Source organism: Lutzomyia longipalpis, chromosome 1 (genome assembly GCF_024334085.1).
Source record: "Lutzomyia longipalpis isolate SR_M1_2022 chromosome 1, ASM2433408v1".
Classification (NCBI taxonomy): domain Eukaryota; kingdom Metazoa; phylum Arthropoda; class Insecta; order Diptera; family Psychodidae; genus Lutzomyia; species Lutzomyia longipalpis.
In genome coordinates this window covers 31,842,416-31,858,950 of record NC_074707.1, presented here as the reverse complement: position 1 = coordinate 31,858,950, position 16,535 = coordinate 31,842,416, and the positions used below count along the sequence as shown (strand labels likewise).

General features: G+C 35.0%; 4 protein-coding genes across 6 annotated transcripts in view; 3 read left to right on the top strand and 1 right to left on the bottom strand.

Annotated features, from left to right (window-relative positions):
- LOC129786110 (replication factor C subunit 4) overlaps positions 1–16,535 on the top strand; it is a 635,780-nt gene that overhangs the window by 150,989 nt on the left and 468,256 nt on the right. The window lies entirely within an intron of this gene.
- LOC129785980 (extended synaptotagmin-2) overlaps positions 1–16,535 on the top strand; it is a 633,447-nt gene that overhangs the window by 148,656 nt on the left and 468,256 nt on the right. The gene's annotated exons all lie outside the window — the stretch shown is intronic.
- The window catches only part of LOC129785995 (protein kinase C-like), a 501,513-nt gene that overhangs the window by 16,722 nt on the left and 468,256 nt on the right, over positions 1–16,535 (top strand). The gene's annotated exons all lie outside the window — the stretch shown is intronic.
- LOC129786109 (insulinoma-associated protein 1a) lies at positions 299–3,702 on the bottom strand. The gene has a single exon (XM_055820929.1). It carries the CDS (start codon positions 3,253–3,255, stop codon positions 2,161–2,163), a length of 1,095 nt encoding a protein of 364 aa, XP_055676904.1. The 5' UTR covers positions 3,256–3,702; the 3' UTR covers positions 299–2,160.

Sequence of the window (16,535 nt, the reverse complement as noted above, 5' to 3'; positions counted from 1 at the left end):
AGGGTCAAATAAAAGATGCTCATTCTTCGGCAAGAACCATCGAGAGACTAAAATCCTCAACATGCGCAACAGTAGCTGAAGACAATTTCTTTCTGAGCGAACAGAATCTTCCTGAGTGGATCACGGAGGAACTTCGGGCATCTGACTGGACTAAAGGGAAACTCAAGTGCTGCAATTGTTCCTCAACAGTTGGCTCATACAATCTTCTCGGGGGTGGTGAACTATGCGCCTGTGGAATGTACTTCATCCCAGCGATTTACATAATTAGAAGTAAAATAGACATCCCACTGCAACATTGTATGAAAAAAATGTAGATATATTTATTTATTTGAAGCAAAAATTACAAAACTATTTTTTCTTTAAATTCTACATTTTGGTTTTATATTATTCATTCAGCTCGCCTGAAGAAAATTGTCCTTCATTAAAACTAAACACGATTTACATTTATTTTATTCTTCTTTGTTTCAGTGAAATCTTAAGATTTAGTATCACATTGAATTATATAAATTTATCAGATAAATTTTTGCAAAATTTTTCGATAAAATTAAATTTATAAAATTTATATGTTGTGCGTAAAACTCGACCGCAATAAATAGTTTTGTTGTTGTTGTTAAATCTATTGACTAGAATATTACTCATTTTTTTCTCATTCAAATCGTACAAAAATAATTTTTACATTTTTTTTCTTTTTCTCTATATAAATATATAATAATAATTTAATTAATGATATGATTGAAAAATTACATGACAAAGAATTAACTTTTGTATCAAATGCTTGTTTCTTTGTGAGATCTGTAGGTATTATTAGTTTTTTTGAACACTAAAATTTGTTCTTTTTTTAAGTTTAATTTAATTAAAAGTTTCTTAACTAAATGTTCGAAACGTTTATGTGAAAGGTGTCGTGAAAATTATTTTTTAACAGAATTTATTTCAAACTGCTGTTATTCTATTTAGACTTATTTAGCAAACAATATTTTCAAACCTACCCAGGTTAGTTAGTTAGTTAGACTCATAGCTTTACCTCTTTAAAAAAATGATTTTTCCTTCATAAAACTCATTGTATTTTAAATTGAGTTTCATCCCTGATCAATCAAATTGTGATTATGAAATCCAGAAATTAAAGAACTTTATAATCATTAATCATCTTTGCTTAACATTTTGGTGAAGATTTTTACGCTGTAAACTTAATCTAAAAGAGGCACAAAATTTATTTTTTTACATGCTATTTTTTTTAAGTATGAAATTAAATCCATCAAGAGAAAAAAAAAGAAATTACAAAGTGAAAAAAATGGCACACAATTGTCTTTTTAATTTAAATAAATTGCAATCTATTTCCTCTTGCCTGCTTCATTGCAAATTTTATTATTTTCAATGAAAGAAATAAAAAAAGAAAAAGGCCAATCATAAACAAAAAAAAACTTTTAGATAAGCTGCATTTAAAAATTTAAAAAAAAATACAAAAAATGAAATTTAATTTAGAATTTTTATAAACATTTAACTCGGATATGTCCATTTAAGATGTCTTTCGTTAATATAAGTAATTGCACTATTTACGTCGAGTAAGAAAAAACATAAAATATTCATTTTCAATAAACTTTAAAGAAATTTTTAAATCCAAAGAAAACAGTAGAATTATTGCTCTTAAACTTAAATTCGTTTGACAAAAATGAAATCAAATTTCTGAAAAAAAATTTATGGGCCTATCCGAGTTAAAATTGTTAAACTTTCACCATAAATTAAATCCAAGTGAAAATTGAAATTTAATATTTTTCAAGAGTTCAATAAATTAATGGTAATACACGAAAATTAAATATTTTTTCATGTAATTTCAATCATTTTTTTAATACAACAAACACTGTGCTGAATACAAAAAAATCCTTCACTGAAAAAACTCCAATCATTCAATGAAGTTGTGCCGAAAAATTAATTTACATGCTATCGCTATACATGTATATGAAATGTTTGATAAATTAAATAAATTATTTGTCTTGACTAGATTTTCCCATCTTTTGCATGATTTTCTTCTCCCATTTGAGAGAGAAATTTGCATATTATATACACCTTATATGTGGATCCTAAGAAATAGAAAGAAAAAATATTTTTCATACAAAATGACTAAGAACTACGGCTTTCCTTTGGGGATAGCAAGAGCATCGCGTGTCACACCACAAGGGCTGTTGTATGACGAATCACGGACGGTCCATTGCGGAGGTGCGCCAAGGCTGCAGCTGCGAGATTTTCCTCCTCCGTGAAGGCATCATCAATAATCTGCATCCTGGGGGAGGGTGTTGAGCGCTCAGACGCCGACGATGACGTGGTTGATGGTGTATTCCTCATGCTGGCATAGTGAAAAATCATTTCTGTGATATTCTGCCGCTCCTCCGTGGCGCGCGGAGGGTCACTGAATGAGTCACTGCTGCGCGAACTGTGAGACACCACTTTGTCCTTTTTCGTGTGGGTGGCCATGTGCTTTCGCAGGTATGCCATCCTCTTGAAGAACTTCCCACACTCTGAGCATGGGAACTGGTTTTCTGACTCACCAGCAGTGTCCTGTCGTTTTGCCACAATTTGCTCCTTTGGCTTGTGCCAACGCCTGTGTGACGCCAAATTGGCCGGACAGTTGAAGCGTTTCCCACACTCTGGGCATCGATACTCCAGCAATACAATGCACGAGCACCGATGCCGCGCCAATCCGAAGGCATCCTCAAACTCATTGCGACACAATCTGCACCGATATGCACCAATTACATTGGGGATTGCAGCTATTTCCGCCTTGGCTTCCTCCGTTACCTCCACAATGTTGTACTGCGGATCAATGTCTCCAATTTGATCTTCATTATTCTCATCAATCTCCTCAAATGGACGAATGATTGTCCCCGAAACTGGCGACGAGGTGTCCTCGTCGAATTTTAGCTTTCGCACCGCTTTGGTTCTTTTATGCTCACCACCACCACTCTTTGCAGCTGAGCGTGATGCTGATGACTTTGGTCGACTCTTTGGCGTTTTCTCATTCACCTCCTCACCCCCATCAGCCTTTGGCTCTAGCTTCACCTCAATGTCACGGTAACGCTTCTTTGGCGGAGATGGAGTGCTAGGTGGGGTAATTGCATCCAAGGTGGGTTTAACAGATAAATCAAGCGGTGACTCCGTGAGCACAGTGTAGTGACGCTTAAGACTCACCGGCAAATCAGCCACGGTGGTCAGGAGTCCACCAGTGCTGATTGGCCGAAATGCCACAAACTGTTGAGATTCCATCGCATACTTCACACAAAGCACTCAAAAAGTCCCAAAAATATCCACGCTTCCGGGATTTACCACCAAGAAAGCTCAAACATGAAAAATGAACGCGGTCAAATGAAAATCAAACCCCTTCTATTGTAAAAAAAGGAAAATCACTACGAAACACACACTCGATGCCACCACGGCGAGGACTAGCGAGTGAATGAGTGTACAAGTGCTGGAAATGTTGGTATTTATGGGATTCCCCAGGCACTTCCAGCAGCTAGTAGGGAAACACACACCGTCACGGACTTATGTGTCCCCTCATCCAATGGTAGAAGCGCTTGCGCACCCCATAAGAAGAAAGCATAACACGCAGCTGGAAACGCCTTTTCGGCACGCGACTCTTTGCCCAACACGTGCGATATTGGGGTCCTTCCTTTTGCCGCTTCTCTTTCGTACTATGTACAACATTATGCTGCTATGCTCACAAATTCACATGTTCAAGAGGGGTTCTCGCCTCTTCTCAATGGATACAGAAAAGAAAACTAAAATTTTTACTACGATACATGGAAAAGAGGAAAGTTTTTACCCATTAGAATTAATTTTCAAATTGATTTTTATTCCAATGAATGCGATTAATTAATATTATAAAAATGATTAGAAGGTTATTTTTAATGAATTAATTCTTAAGTAATTTTGAGATCCTTTGAATCACTTCTAATCTAGAGTTAGTTTTAGGACTCATTTTATTGATTTTACAGATCTAAAAGGAACTAAGACAAAAAGAAATCAGGAAAACATTAAAGAAATATCAAATTGATCTTTATAAGCAAAACCTGAGAAATCCTTGATGGAAAATGCATAAACCACACCCACATTGTATGTCATTTTGCTCTTTTATGCACGAAATGGATTCAGAAATACTTCTTGATTAGATCTAAAAGTAATTTAAAAAAAAAAACTAATAAACTTCTTGGAAACGAAAGAAGTTTTAAAGACAAGTTTAAAGTAATTCACAAAAAAAAGAAAATATTAACAAATATTTAACGAAAGTTCTCTAAAGAATTTTAAAAATAATCAATTAATTTAATTAAAATGAATATTGAAGATGTTTAGAAAATGCTAGAACTCTCATGGAAAAATATCGTGTAATTTTTTTCCCAAAAGAACGAACGCTTGGAAATTGGCTTGGGAAATCCCTTCAGGTTTTTGTGGACATGGTTCGATGTAAATACATTAAAAAAAATCCTCACCATAGTCACACTCACTGCATCATACCAACAACGGGGTGGTGTAGTAGGAAACAAGAGGGCGACCGAGAGCTGTAAACCACCCCTAAAAGCCTGTGCTATTCAGAAACGCATTCGGGTGTGACGCATTTGAAAGAACGTACGAAGGAAAAAAAAACCCCTTTTCCACTAAATTCCAGGGACGAAAACTCCGTGAAATACATGCAATCACAAAAGGGATGAGGGTACGAAAAAATAAAGAATAATTCAGTGTCTCGCCCAAGTAAATTACCATAATTTTTCAAAAGAAAAATTTATTATCAATCTAAGAGATTTAACTAATCAGAAATATTTACAGGGAATTAGCAAATAAGTCAAAAATAGAATGGATAATTTTAGACGAATATTATTCATACAACTAATTAGGATATTATTGGAATGTTGTGGGTGGAAATTGCTGGAGAAGTTATAAATCAACGTTCCTGTCACGTGAAATTACGCTTGACCGTATTATGTGTATAATAATAAGCGGGTAGTCCGTGGAATGAGTCAGAAAAATAAGTGGTCAGTTCATTCGCATTCACATCGATAAACTTACCTGGAAATTAGAATAATTGTTGGATAGGTAGTAAAATTTATTAATTTGTGAATAATTAAACGCAACTTGCAAGATATTAAAAAAAATCTTCCAAATGTTTTACAAACTCCCCCGCAAAAAGTAAAATCTGTAGCTTAATTTATCGATATCCTTGCATAACGTGAAATGTGAATCATTTATTAGAGTTTCAATAGTTTCAATGCTATCGCGACAACCCATTGAAATAAATGGTGTTGGCAAAAGAACCTCTTGCATCACCCAAATAGTTTGGCATGAGCAATATTGCGTGCCTTTTGGCAAATAACAAGTCAAACTTTTAAGAAGGAGTAAAAAGGGGTTCGTGAATTCTTTGCTATGTCAATTGAATTTTAGACGATTGATTTTATGAGCAATTGATGAAATTATAACGTCGTTGCATTTCAATAAATTGCCAGGTAACAATTTATCTCTATTCTTGTGGTATGTCTATATATACTTCTAAAGAAAAAAATCCCCTTTTTTATTCCTTCGTTTCTTTGACAAGAGGGGAAAGCGATTTTCCTAAAAAAAAAGAGACTCCTTAAAATACTTAAGTGTTTACAAATACTGCTCTCTCTCTGGATTTCTTTTTATTTCTCAATTTGCTGGTTGCTTTCAATTGATATGGAGGGTTCTCTGTTATTTTTTGTTGTTGTTTGTATGTATATATTTCAATTCAAAGAGGGGCTCTTTTGGTTTTATCATTTTTCCCACAATTTTAATGGTTCGTTTATCACTAAAACTCCCACAATCTGCACCCTTTTTTTTGCATCAATATCAAATACCCTAAAAATGTTTGTCATTCACAACTTCAATTTTTGATGAAAGGGATAACTAATAAATCAGAAAAATGAGCATGTTGTGGGAAGTATTTGATGAAATGCCCATTTTTGGTGATGAAAAGCTCTCGTGTGCATTGTCTATTTTTCATGGATGAATGCGAAAATGCCAAGTAGGGAAAATGCGATTAGCTGAAACTGCAAATCACTTGCAATTCCCATAAAATATATAAACCATCCAACATGAATTCCGGACAAATTTATCCCAAGAGACCCACAAATCGGTGATAAATTTCACACGTTGTCGATTAGGAAATTCAATTTCCTGCATTTTCCATCCCTTTTGCCACAGGAAAAGTGAGATTTTCCCTCAAATTGACATCCCATAATCTCAATATATATGATATATGTATCATATAGTAACAAAGTGAATTCACTTCTCATGAATTCATCTACTTGGAATCCCTTGGAGATTAACCATGAGAAGAAGTGCCAAAGCTACTCTCATGCGTAAGTCTTATGTACATACATATATGTATATAATCTATAGATTTTCCTATGAGAACGTTGGACGTTCACGTGGCGTTTGAGGAATAATAAACAAAATACCGCTTCTCACAAATTCCACCCCATTCTCGTGACTCTATTGCAAAGAATTCACTATTTGTGGCTTCTATTTGTACATTGGATCGTGACTGTGGCAAAAGAGAGAGGAAAAGAACAAGGAGGATAGATTTGGTTTTTATTTCACCCCAAGAGCTTCTCCTCCATCATAATCCACCCATTGTGAAATAGTTTCAAGTTAAAATATATGGAGGACCTCCTAATTCCGTCTGTGTGACGCTCTCTTGTTGCCACATCTCACCCTATACATATATGCATTCTCTATACTTTTGCACCCTGCGCTTAGGGTGTTGACAAAAGTTTGTCATAGATTCGTTTGTAGGGAAATTCATTTTCCAATTTATATTGAATCATGTGCAAGGGATAATTGCACATGTATTGCTTCCATTCAATGCCACGCATCCTCACCCTCTATCTCCCTATTTTTGTACACATATTTGCCTTTCATACATACATATGTAATGTATGTATGTATATATGGTAGATTTCAGCGTTGTATTTCAATTGAATCGTTCACACGATATATATAAAGGATTTTGCATTCACTTCATTTGTTGCAAGCGTCACACATTGCATGTAGACATATTCACTTTCATAGTCATTTATGCTAAAATGGCAGTGAAAACTGCATTTTCCAAAAACATCCCTGCATTTATGTTAACTTTGTTGAATCATATTAATTGAGTGAAAATTGTAAGAAATTTTGTGAATGATTGAATAATAGTATTGTGTTAGTATAAAATTTTTAGTTAAAAAAACATTATATGAGGGGACTTCACGGTTACTGCATTGAAGGTAAAACTAAAAAGTCCTTAAATTGGCCTATTACTAAAGAATCTTAAATGAAGTTTTAAATGTTTTCTAGGAATTGATATGAAGATATTAAACTATAGTTTAGTATATAACACACCTATTATTTAGCACGTGCCATCCATAGCAGTCAATACTTTATGGGACTTTCAATTCACTTTCAGCACTTTCCCATGAGGAATAATTCATGAAAAATTGGCGCCAATTTTCCGATATATGTATACACTACATGAGTATGCAATACTGGATGCCAGGGCAAAAATAAAATACGTATATGCAACAGCACCAGTCAGGATTCCACTGAATCCGCATTTTTCCGATATCCTTCATGGAAGTGGTATTGCAGGTATGGACTCGTGAATCATAACATCAAACTAAATTAAAGGGTAATTCTTTAAACTTTTGCTGGACTTTTGCTAAACGGGATAAGGTGTAATGTATTAAACATTTTATAAATGGTCAATGGCGACAAACGGACTAGACATTCCGTATTTTCGCCATGGTGTGTTATTATTAAGGGAATGTTAGCGTTTTATCCTTATATTTAATTCATTCACCCACCTCAACATTTACTTTTTTTTTTAAGTTGCTTTTGCGTAATTTTACCTTCTCTTCCTTTCTCATCAACCCCACCAATGCTGTACGATCAACCCTCAATTTCAACATTATTTTCCACTAAGCAATAACTACATACTTTTCGATGAAAGTGTGCGTGAGCCGCATGTACTGTACAGTACAGTCAAAAGAAAGGGTGAAAGTATTTACACTTTTTTTTTTCAACCCCTCTCTTCTTCCACCATGAATTTATGCATTAAAAATGTTAATTACATCAATCAGTGAGCTGGGTGTGTGGCAAAAGATTCAGCTGGCTTTAGTAATGAAATTATACAACATCGACACAATATTAATTAACATGTATAACAAACCCCGTAAGATTTAATTGAGCACAAATATGTAAATTTTACGGGGATAGATTTATGTTCTACGAGTGCTATAAAATTACTCAACGATGTAGTTACAAGTATTTTTATTCATTTGCCCTGAATCATCAACCAACGTGAAAAATTAAGCCCCAAAATATAAGGATTTCCCGATTACGCACATCCCCTCATTTATGGCTAATTTTGTGTATATCACCATCCAAAATAGTAATAATATTCATATCACTTCTTGGAGCAAAAATAGAAGAAAAATATCTATTTCTATATATTCTTGTATAAGAAGTCAAAATACATATAAAGCATATAAATATAAATGCAAAGTAAAATAGAACGGTAAAATATATATAGCAGTATAGTATAGATTAATAAGAAAAGGGAATGTACATGGTAAGTTTCACTTACGGGCTGTGATTCTTCCTTCAGAGGTCAGTCCAAGTATGATATTTGATGAAGATTGAGGTGAAATGTGGCAGAAAATTCAAGTGTGTCATAAATTGGGGGTGGCAAACTCTGGGGAAGGCTAACTCGCGCATTGGCTGTGATTCCTGGCGCGAGTCATCCTTCCCCAGAGTTTGCACCCCCAATTTATGACACACTTGAATTTTCTGCCACATTTCACCTCAATCTTCATCAAATATCATACTTGGACTGACCTCTGAAGGAAGAATCACAGCCCGTAAGTGAAACTTACCATGTACATTCCCTTTTCTTATTAATCTATACTATACTGCTATATATATTTTACCGTTCTATTTTACTTTGCATTTATATTTATATGCTTTATATGTATATATAAAGCGCCCCGCTTCGCGGGGCGCCAAATTGTTTGAATTCCATTTTGCATTTTTATGTATCTATATACTTATATATGTATATATAAGGCGCCCCGCTTCGCGGGGCGCAGGATACCTATATATAAGTACTAGTATTTGTTCATACACTTATATGTATTTCAAATTTCAACATTCATTTACTACAAAAGCTCACATAATAAGATCTGCTCAAAATCAGATTAGTTGGAGCCCAAAATAAGTATTATATGCTAACTTCAGAACGCTATATCTCAGGAACGGCTCGATAGATTTTCTTAAATGAGCTATCGTTGGAAAGGTCTTGATATAAGCTATAACATACTGAAGTTTAATCAAAATTTATGATCTAGTTTTCGAAAAGTTCGAGTTTAAAATTTTCGAAAATTTAGTTTTTGATTTTAGCGCCTCTTGCGGTCATTTCTCGAAAATGCAATGTTCTAGACATTTATAGGGTTTCACGAAACCTTTCATTTGCGCTTGAGTTGATTAAAATTGGACTTGTAGAACCCGAGATATGACATGCCAACTTTGGAAGGCTATATCTCGAGAACGGCGACATAGATTTTCTTTATTTTTGGCATGGAGCTAGATAATATAGTCAACTATAACATACTGAAATTTCATCCAAATCTATCGTACAGTTTTCGAGATATTCATCGAAAACTAATCGAAAATTCTGTTTTTGATTTTTGGCCCTCTAGCGGTCACTTTTGAAACTTCGGATGTTCTAGAAAGTTGTAGGGCTTGCTGAGAGCTTTCATTTAAGCTTGAGTTGATCAAAATCGGTCAAGCCGTTCTCGAGTTGTGGTCGATTTTCGATAAAAAATTGTGGCGGCCATATTGACTAAACGGCTTGACCGATTTTCGAAAATAAGATATCGTTGGAAAGGTCTTGATGGCCCCTACAACATATCAAAATTTCAGACCTATAGCTATTACAGGGGCTGAGATATAGCGAAAACAAAATTTAGGGGTGTTCCAAAATGGCGGACGGAAGGGTGGTGGGGCGGATTTGACCTCATAATCGGATGTCTTCCACCCGATATATGAACTTTGCCGTTGACCGCAAGTCTCTATCTATTACCGTTCTCTTGTTATTCAGCGAAAGGTTCCGGACGGACGGACGGACGGCCGGACGGACGGAACATTTTTTTGGAGCATACGTTTTTTGGAATGTGGGGACCCTAATTCGTGTTCATACCAAGTTTGAGCCCGATCGGACAACATTGCATTTTAGGTGGTACACAGAAGCTGTGCTATTCTTTTCTTCGAAAGAATCACAGCTAAAAAGATTGGAGATATTTTCAAATTTCCGTTGAGCACTTTCATTTCGACACCGTCAAAACATTTTACTCTTATTGGATAAATTCGAGGACGATATTGGTGTGAGGATTCCACACGATTTTCCGTTGAAATGGCCAGAGAGACGAGAATTCCAGTGAATCAAACATTCTCACGCAATCTCTATATAGTTGAGGACACCACACCAGAAGAAGGATATGGTGAATGTTGAGAATTGAGAGAGGGTTGTGTTGTGTCCAAAAGTGTTTCACCCTCTATATGTGCTTTTTCATCACATCACCCAATCAATTCCACCCTCTTTGGAACAGACATCAGACCACATACATAGACCCCGTAATCGTTTCACAGGAAATGAGCTCAATATGATTCACAAGAACTACATACATATATAGCATAGAACATAAGTAGAATACGACCAGAATCACCATTCGGGGGAATCTCTCGTATCATGCAGGAGTGCAGAAGAGAATGTTCACCGGAACACTCATCCTCCCAAGGAGGGGTCCGACACTATGAGTAGCAACGAGAGCGTTGTGAAATTGAATGAGGAAGCAAATGAAGCAGCTGGCCAGGTAAAAATCTTCAACACATATGAGGGCACATTCAACTACTAGATAATTGTGGTGTATTTTGTGGGAGTGATCAACATGAATTGATGAGGGCAATCAACTCGAACGGAAAAGAAATGATCATGGCATAGACTGGCCCAGTGTGGTGCTTAATCGATTTTTCCATAACGCTGCTGCAGCTGATTTCTCTATCTTACACAATCGTCCTAATATGTATCCCAACAACATGAACCATATTCTTTTTTACCTTAAAATGAAATTGTTCACCAATAAACACTTTTGGTCTGATGCAGCATTTTATATCAATTTTACGGTTACCATTTACAACGTAAATTTTGTTTGTTACTGCAACATAAATAAAAACATTTTTTTTCTTTGAGAAATTAGCCATATGGCCCATATAAATGCATCCAAGACATGTAAAAGAAAGTTATTGGTGAAATTATACATTTTATCAACGTAACGACATTTGTACAACGATAAGTAGTAGATTATAATTTTTGCCATAGGTGTAGGTAATACTTTAGTCACAATGCAACGTTTATCTGTTGTGTTGTACTATACTTCTTCGCATAATTATTTTAAGACATTAAGACGTAATAAGAAGAACCTGAGCCAAGTTTCAGAGAATTAGGTAATATTTCTTTAATTCTAGATGCATTTTAATTGAATCATTTTAAGAAATTAAGGATTGTACAATAAAAAGGCTTAAGGACGATGACAAAATATCCTAGAGAAATGAAGGAAATTAATATAATCATCAAAGAAATACGTTAGAAATGTGATCAAGCATTCATAGGACTTCTCAAACATTGTGGTAAAAAAATCTGATCCTTTAACGTATTTTATAAATGAAAAAATACTAAAGCATTTCTCATCAAACACATCTAATACTATTTTGTGTGTTTTGTAATTCAATATCATCAACGAACACTAAAAAGGAAAGTGCTAAAATGTGTCTTTAATGTGTGTAAACATTTCTTTTATCCCCCCAGAAAGAAGCATCCCTCTGTAAATTCAATTCAATTGACAAAAGAATTTAATCAGCCACATTTTACTTTTAGCTCTTCTTCTCAATTATATTTACTTTCTTTCTCAGCATGAACTTTATCTAAAAAATAATGTTGAATTTTGAAACTTTCAGTTACAAAAAAACGACAACGAAGCCTACAAACTGCCAACGGCTGATAGATTTCTGGGTATCTTCTCACACCCGATATTTGAACAATTTCGTTTGTTTTATGACAAACATGAAAGAAAGAAAAATATATGTATACAACAACACTCCTGCGAAGAGATCTCCCTTCTCTCAAGCATCACAACGGGGTTGGTGGTGGAAATTATTTTCAATAAAAAATTTATTGAAGGGTAGTTTGGGTCAAATGACCCCAAAGTGAGACGCGGCATCATCATGAAATCAAAAGTTTATCCATCACTTTTATGCGAAACATGAGACGAAATTTGACTGTTAAAACTGTGCAGGATAAAGTTCTAAAAATGATCGATTGCCATCATCCTCAGCCCATGGGGGGGAAGTGCAATTTTAAAGGGGTCGCGATGAATGAGTGTGTAATTTAACACCAGAAACTTGGCCATATCTACATCTAATGCTATGCCAATTTCAACCTCTCTAGCACACGGGAATCACTTGAAACACTGTCAGGGCATATCGGTGATTGAACGTCGCAAAAAGGGGTGTTTTTCAAACCCGCATTTTCTTCACCATTTTCGTGGTTGAGCACGTGAAAAGTGCCAGGAACACCACTCTTGAAATTAAATACTCCCGTATCAATCTTCACAGTGGAATTCACCTCACTGTTCAGTTATTTCGTATAGGTATGACTCTTGTCATTAAAATATCTTCGCAAAAAAACATGGGCCAAAGGTATTACAGTGTGGTTTATTCATAATTCAATTTTGTATTTTCTTTATCTTTTATCCTGACCCTGATCCCGACTAGCTAAATTGAAAATTCTTAAAATAAAATCCTTTGGCGAATATTTAATTTAATATTTTTTTTATAATTTGATATAGGAAGAGATATTTTATTATTTTATTAACAAAGTTTTAATATTTTCAACAAATATCGATTAATTTTGTGAGTCACCAAGAAGTTTAAAAAAGTTGCATTACAAATGAAACGCCCTATATACAATAAACCAGCACGAGCTAATAAAAGTGTATGTAGGTATTTTCAAGCAAGAAAAGTATAGAGAAAAATACTTAAGCTGATTTTACTTTGTGATTAGAACCCGCATTTTCATATATTTCTTATACGATTTTTTCACATTATAATTTTTCCACCACGAGACATCAAAAGGTGTTTATTTAATTTAAAAAAAAAACTCCTTGGCATGACGTTTTTTGTCAAAAATTCAAAAATTAAATTAATTAGGTGGAAAAAGAGAAATTCTATACACTCCCACTATGCTTCACAGCATGATACTCCCTTCTAAACAATATGATCACCATCAATTATAATTTGATGATGAAGATCCGTAAAACAATAAATCAATTGCAGTTTGTGGGAGTGAGAATTTTATGTGTTGAACTTTCACAAAGAGGCGTCATTTGCAACCAAAAACAGAACGATCCTTTACAATAAAATACAGTGAGGGATGAAAAATCCCTTAAAAATGAGAAATATGTATGTAGGAACTTCCTTCGTGCTGCAGGGTAGAAAAAAAAAGAGGAAAAATTTTCACCCTCTTGCCTGTCTTTTCTTTTGTTATTCTAAAATTTCAAATTGTTTTGCTACGTTAGCGTGTCACTTTGTTCATTGGCACCCCTTTTTTTAGCCATCAACCTCTTCTTCTACCACTCTTCTCTACTTTTTTTAGACCTTCCATTAACCACCCAATATTTTTTACACATATGCGTGAGTGTAGCAAAAATAGCTACCTCGAATATATTTTTGTGCCATTTATTTCTGTTTTTAAATGTATAAAAAAAAGTTTTCTTGAAGCTTAGTGGAAAATCAAGCATCCCTCACCCTGTGAATAAAATTTATTCCATCGTGGTGGAAACTATAACAAACATAATACACGTGATGCGTCCTAGTCTAGCCATGGAGGAGTCCTCGTATCCTGTTGTTAAAATAATCGAGTGTATAATAAGTAACGAGTCACCCTTCTTTGAACATTTTTTCCCCGCCAAACCGTGCATATGTACATTTTTCCTGTGAATTTCCCTCTCTCGTCTATATATTTTTCCATCACACATTCTCAAAATAGTGGTGCGTGCAAAAAATCATATAGCCCCTTGATACAATCAAACTCAAACGCGTCAGTATTTTTCGATATTATTAAATCAGGGTTGCACACTACCCGTACCGTACCCATGATGCCTAAATTAAGGCATTGCTGGCTAAAGAAAACCGGCTAATAGAGAATTTTCAAAGTACTGTGAACAAGGGCGAAATGTTTTTGGGCAGATGGTCAAAAAGCACAGACTGGGAAATACCAGAATGAAACCATGGAGACTGAAAATGACACACATGTACTCTGCATACGTGCATTGCTGTTCAAAAAATCACAAATCTCGATCTTATGCATTTGGTCTGTACAAATTAAACAAAATTTCATAAAAAGATGTGGAGTTTTTATTTTTTTTTCTTTTAAAGATTATAAAGTTAAAAGAAAATTAAAGAAATTCAATGTGCAAAATCCCAGTGATTCACTGTGCATGATGATATTTCGAGAAAGTTTCCCTTTTCGCCTCGTTGAATAATGCCGAAGAAATGCGTCGCGACGTCCGCAAGAATTCTAAATGAGTCATGCAACTACCCTTCTATTCAAGTCCATATTTTTGCACAATTACAACCCAAACTCGTGCCCACAATTTAAATATTCAAAGCTTAGGTGTGTTCCTACGGGGAAATGGGGAGAACATGTCATGATATTCGTCAGCACTCACAGCAAAAATTGGAATATCTCCCTTTTGCTGTTCACGACTCCGTGAGTAACAAATAGGGGCCAATTTTGCTTGTAAAAAAAACAACATATCAAAACTAAATTTAAAAGGGCAGGTGTTTTCACCAATATTGTTCAGTTCTCCGCTGTATGCGCGATGCATGAGTTTCCACTTTTCACGTTTTTAGTGGGTGCGTTTTTGATGAAATTGTGCGTGCATTTATGAGCACCTTAGTCCTATTGGTTTCCTTCTTCACCTTTTACTGTATAAATAAACAAATTTGTTGGATCGATTTCCAATTCAATTTTCTGCTTTTACCCATTTGCATTAAACCATCATATTCCTAGAGACATTTTCAATTAATTACACCCTCAACACATACTACGTATACATTGCACTAGCCCCCAAATGTGCGTCTCACCTTTCGATGAAACTATACTCCGTTAAATTTATGCAAAAATAAAACATATTAAACCAACTATTGCTAAACACCACGCATGTGGCACGTCGAATATATGGATACAACAATCAGATAAGGATTTTTATCAGTTAAATTTTATCAATAAAGAGTGAAAAAAAGGGAGAAAATTTAGCATAAAATATCAATGAGCATCAGGGAGGGACAAAAGCTTATGAATCATTAAGCGTATAATAATAATCCTTGTCGGAAGGAATCTCTAATTAATTTACGCAGACATATAATTGCAATTTTTTTGGCACATAATCAAAAGAAAGGATCTTTTGCTCTGTCTCTCAGTTAAGCCTCCTGTTGCGATAGATCAATAAACTCAACATAACTATATAGACATATCATTATATAGCATAGAGATTGGAAAAGAGGAATCATTGGGTGAGTGAATATAATCAATTTTTTTCCTCCTGGCACACAATCCCCATGTAAAATATCTAATGCTAGCAGCTGCAATTTGTGACAATGTACCCTGGAAATACGTCCGTATCACAACCCAAGTTTGGTGGACTGGGAGGAAAAATTCAATGCAAGTAAAAACAGTACAATGGAGAGCTTATGATGATGTTGAAGCATGTGTATAGTTGAAATACTGGCTTGATAAATTCACCCTCTAGCAACCTAAATAAAAACGACAAGGAGAAAAATGCCGTTCGCACTAACACCGCACGTCACTGATTCCATATAGCCATATTCCATCGAAAATATCTCCATCTGCCCTCAAAATGTATGTATCTCGCTATTTTGCTCCTTGTTTCAACGTCACGGGCACACACCAACATTTACCCCGAAATCCTCTTCCTAAATTGACGACAAATCCACTATGACTGCACAATTGGGAGCAGCATCTACCCACCCACAAGAAAGTTATCCACTCATTCCCACCCTTGTTGCTTCATAAATGCCGAAGAATTACTCCGTAAGGATTTGTTGTGCAAACACTCTGCCAATAAGATGGCATCGTTGGTTGGTAACAGAAAGTCCCTACAATTTAAGGTGGATTACCGAGCTCAATTTTTCTTGAATGAACCACATACACCCCATGAATAAATCTTCATAAAACCCTTTGGCAAATTACTTCAAGAAATACTCCAGTAGCAGCATATCGCCGCATCAGATTGCATTGCACATTTCTCGGGCAATTTAATTTTTCTATGCTAAGGGGAATCCACTACATTTTATACATATTTTTCCATTGATCATTGCATTTATTAATGATTTAAGATTTTAATCTTATTTACTTTCCCATA